At 47.6% G+C, this 3,661-nt stretch overlaps 1 protein-coding gene across 1 annotated transcript; it reads right to left on the bottom strand.

Moving 5' to 3' along the window:
• Positions 1-2,546: 2,546 nt before the first annotated feature.
• PGRI_095880 (uncharacterized protein) lies at positions 2,547-3,276 on the bottom strand (the record flags this gene model as incomplete). Its single annotated transcript, XM_040797301.1, has 2 exons — positions 2,547-2,930; positions 2,989-3,276. The coding sequence occupies 2 exons, from the start codon at positions 3,274-3,276 to the stop codon at positions 2,547-2,549; spliced, it is 672 nt and encodes a 223-aa protein (XP_040643674.1).
• Positions 3,277-3,661: the final 385 nt, after the last annotated feature.

Raw genomic sequence — 3,661 nt, 5'->3', positions numbered from 1 at the left:
CTGTACAATACTAGTGATTCATCAGTCATCATAGTCAGCATACTCAAAGAGTTTATCTTACCTGGTCAAGTATTTGCTGGTCTTGTAATGTAGGCGTGAGTAATTGGTCAATAGTGACTCGAGGGGATAAACGGCCGATCCAGCGGTCAACTTCAAGTTCAATCAATTGGTGGGAAGCTTCTCCAAGCGAATTCTGCTTGCGGATCGCTGAGATTTTATTCCGAACACTTGTCATCGTACGGTCAAAGCCCTTTTCTTTCAAGAGCAAGCTGATTATGCCATGTGGGATTCGTGCTGATGCAAACCCAAGTAAGAGTTCGTTGATGCTAAATGGCGGCTGTTGCTTAGCGCCTAAGTTAAGCCCATACTCTTTACTAAGATCATTAGAAAGCTTCTCGGGTTAGCAAAGAATCAATAAATTGATTGTTCAAAGCATACTGCAGTCACATCCTGCCCTAACTCACGAGGTATGTCACGGCCGGTTTCTTCGCTCCAATACATCCTGAAAAACCTCACCACTGTCATCAGACTAGAGTGGTATTCTTCGTTGTGCTCATCTAAATACCAGCGAATGAAGCCTTAATAAATCTTAACGTGATGTTCTCAAGCCAATACTTATGATCTGGCGGTGTGAGCTGCGATGTGAATCTACATATATCAGTAAAAGCATAGGGACTGAAGAGAAAGGAAATCAGCACTTCTGGAAATTAAAATGAATTCCCCGCAGACGTTCTTTCGTCGCTTCGGCTCTCTTGCGTTTCACAGATGGGTCTGGTAATCGGACAAAGGCATTATAGTCCGTGATCGGCTTCGAGGTCCTTTTGGGTGGCATTTCGATTTTGATAGACTCGGAAGGGAATGATGATTGAATGCTGATTTATGAGAAAAATCTTAAGGGTGATAATCTTGGCTTTTATAAACAAGCAGCCGGGATTTGAACGAGCTAGGCTTACTAGGCTATACTGAATTGGATATATGTCAGTCATATCACTATTTTGGGCTACAGTGATAGACCCACGATGAAGCCGCTGAGATATGCAAGTGTTTTGTTTCGGCTAGCTGAGCTATACCTCATCGGGCTTAGGCCAATCATCTCTCAGCAACTATGTATCCTTCATTCTTGCCTGCGCGGAAAGACCACGGTTTCCCCAACACAATACCACGCAGAACCGTGGTCTTCTCACTAAGACACCCTATTACACCATATCGGTGCGTGGTATTGGGATTGGCGCCTCTTGGTAGTATCAGGCTCACCAAGTCTCTGTTGGTCCTGAATATGGCAAGCCAGAGCTGATTCACACTCAACCACAGAACACTCTCGCCATCTGCGTTTCTCCTTTCACGCGCAAATTTTTCTTACGCAGCAAGAGATCGGTAATCAGCTTCGAGCCATATTTTGCCGCCATTATAAGGGGAGAGAAACCATCGTGCAGCGCATTCACGTCGGCCCGGAAAGAAAAAGGTCTTTGCAAAAGCGCGATTGTTGTTTTTAGCGGCCAGTGAAGCGCAGGACTGTTTTAGTGCCTTTATTTGATCAGGGCTGGGCGTATTTTGGGGTATAGTATTGTGTGTGTCCGAGCAAGAGCAGAAATATCACCTCCCCGCGGGGTGCTGGCTATGACCCCCAAATGACATACTCTAGGTACCAGGTAATGCCGTTACAGACTTAATTAAAAGCTAATAATAGCCAATATGAGTTGGATCATTTGCGAGATTGGTGAAGCTGACTGATTTGTCTGATTCGAGCCTGAGACGCAGCTTCCAAATAAGCCACTGGATATCCGAAATTATTTGTCCGTATCAGACACGGTCCTCGCTTCGCTGATAGCCTGTGTCAATGGAGCGGACTTGTCTGGGGTAGGGGCTCTTATAGTGCACATGTAGATGGCTCCAGTAACAGGAACTAAAGGCCATCAAGCGCATTGATTCTGTATCTGTCTTCATCTATAGGATCATTACAAGTATACCTGGTCACGCGTAGTCCCTAAATTCCTACTGGTGGTTTAGTTTAGTCTGTGTCTGTCACGTGTTCTTTCTAGCCACTTTAGGTTAGGCGCGGTATGTGCCCAGCGAAATGCCGGGTGGTGATTGCTTCGAGCTGAGTACAAGAGTACGCAACTAAACCCTTGGCTGATGGAGCTGGATCCTGCTGGTAGTGCAATAGTAATTATAGGGGGGCATAAATAGTGTTCCGCGTACAAATCCGGTTGGCGTACAACAGGTGCAACTGTTGTGTGAAAGGTGAGCGCAAGATATATATATAATGACTAGCACGATCCAAAGTGTCAACCACGAACCAAGTGAACCTGGTCCGGTATGGCCTGGGAGAGACCTTCGCGCTTGCTATCTCCAGATAATGCGTCGTAAGACAAGTACCCACGTTCTTAATTGCAACAACGCGTATTTGCGCGATCATAGCCGCGTTGCGATAGGCGCAAAGCGATATTTCCCAAAACGGGGGTTCAACTGCAGACCCACCCAGGAGTCCAAACTGGCCGGACCGCTATCGCTCGCAAGATACACGAACACCCGATGACAACTGTCAGTCAAGATACCTCGTCGCGTATCGGAGCCGGTATTCCTAGCGCCATGCTGTCTGTGCTAGCACAATATTCACGTTGCCTGCCTCCATGCAGCATGCCCCCCTCATGCGCTTCGTACTCCTGCAACACCTGTATAGCTTTGGTGATCCCTCCACTGATACGAACCAACTCGTCTTCTAGTTGAGTTGCTCGAGATGAAATACTATCCAACTCGTCCTGAAGTTGACGAATTTTTGCGTGTAATGTGCGATTCTCGCCGAGGGACTCCTGGAGATGGATGCTGGTGTGGCCAAGCTCGTTCTTCATTTCATGATTGGCGCATTCCAGCTCGCGGATCTTTGCTGTGAAAGAGCCGTTTCCCTCCTCGTCACTACGGGCTGGCCCAGGCTATATTCAATTTAGCACTCCGTTGGCCTCAGGCAACTATCAAGATCGCAATGCTCACCTCTTCCCTTGGCAGATGGTCCCGTTCCAATTGGGCAACCTGTAACGTCTGCGGAGTAACTGCCTCAAGCGACCGGCCCAACTCCTCGCAAATGGACCTGTACAGGCCCACGCTTCCACTGCTCAAGTTCGTCTGCAACAGGCTCTTCTTAGATTCCGTCACGGACCAAGCGTACTTGTCTCCGACTGATGGCTGTAGGCGGACATCGCTGGGAGCGACGACAAGACCAAGTCGATCATCTGAGCGATTAGTTTCGCTCATGAGGCAGAGGAAGACTATAGCATACATATATGGGCTGCCAATGCCTCACGACACTGTTGTCTGAAGAAAGCGCGCCTTTCATTGCTTGTGAGGACCATGATTGTATTTGATCTGTTCTGTCAAACAAGGCTTAATCCCTTGATATATGCTCAGGTTAGGCAGTAGAGATCATATACCCCGACGACTTATCGGCTGAAGACGATCTGATTGTCGCTCAAGCATCAAAACCCCAGTGGGGCCAACCGGTTACCGATGACCACAGTTGACCGACCCTTGGAAATTGTCAACTGGCTATGAATTTCTATGACAATTGTATCAGCAATACTCGTCAGATTTGTGATCATACTGTAATCTGGAGATTTGATGTTTTCGACCATGAGTCCTAATCCACCGCGTTTCACCCTCGCTCTCG

The sequence above is a fragment of the Penicillium griseofulvum genome (genome assembly GCF_001561935.1).
Source record: "Penicillium griseofulvum strain PG3 chromosome Unknown contig_23, whole genome shotgun sequence".
Lineage (NCBI taxonomy): Eukaryota > Fungi > Ascomycota > Eurotiomycetes > Eurotiales > Aspergillaceae > Penicillium > Penicillium griseofulvum.
The sequence above is the reverse complement of the archived record's forward strand: the minus strand, read 5'-3'. Positions and strand labels throughout refer to the sequence as shown.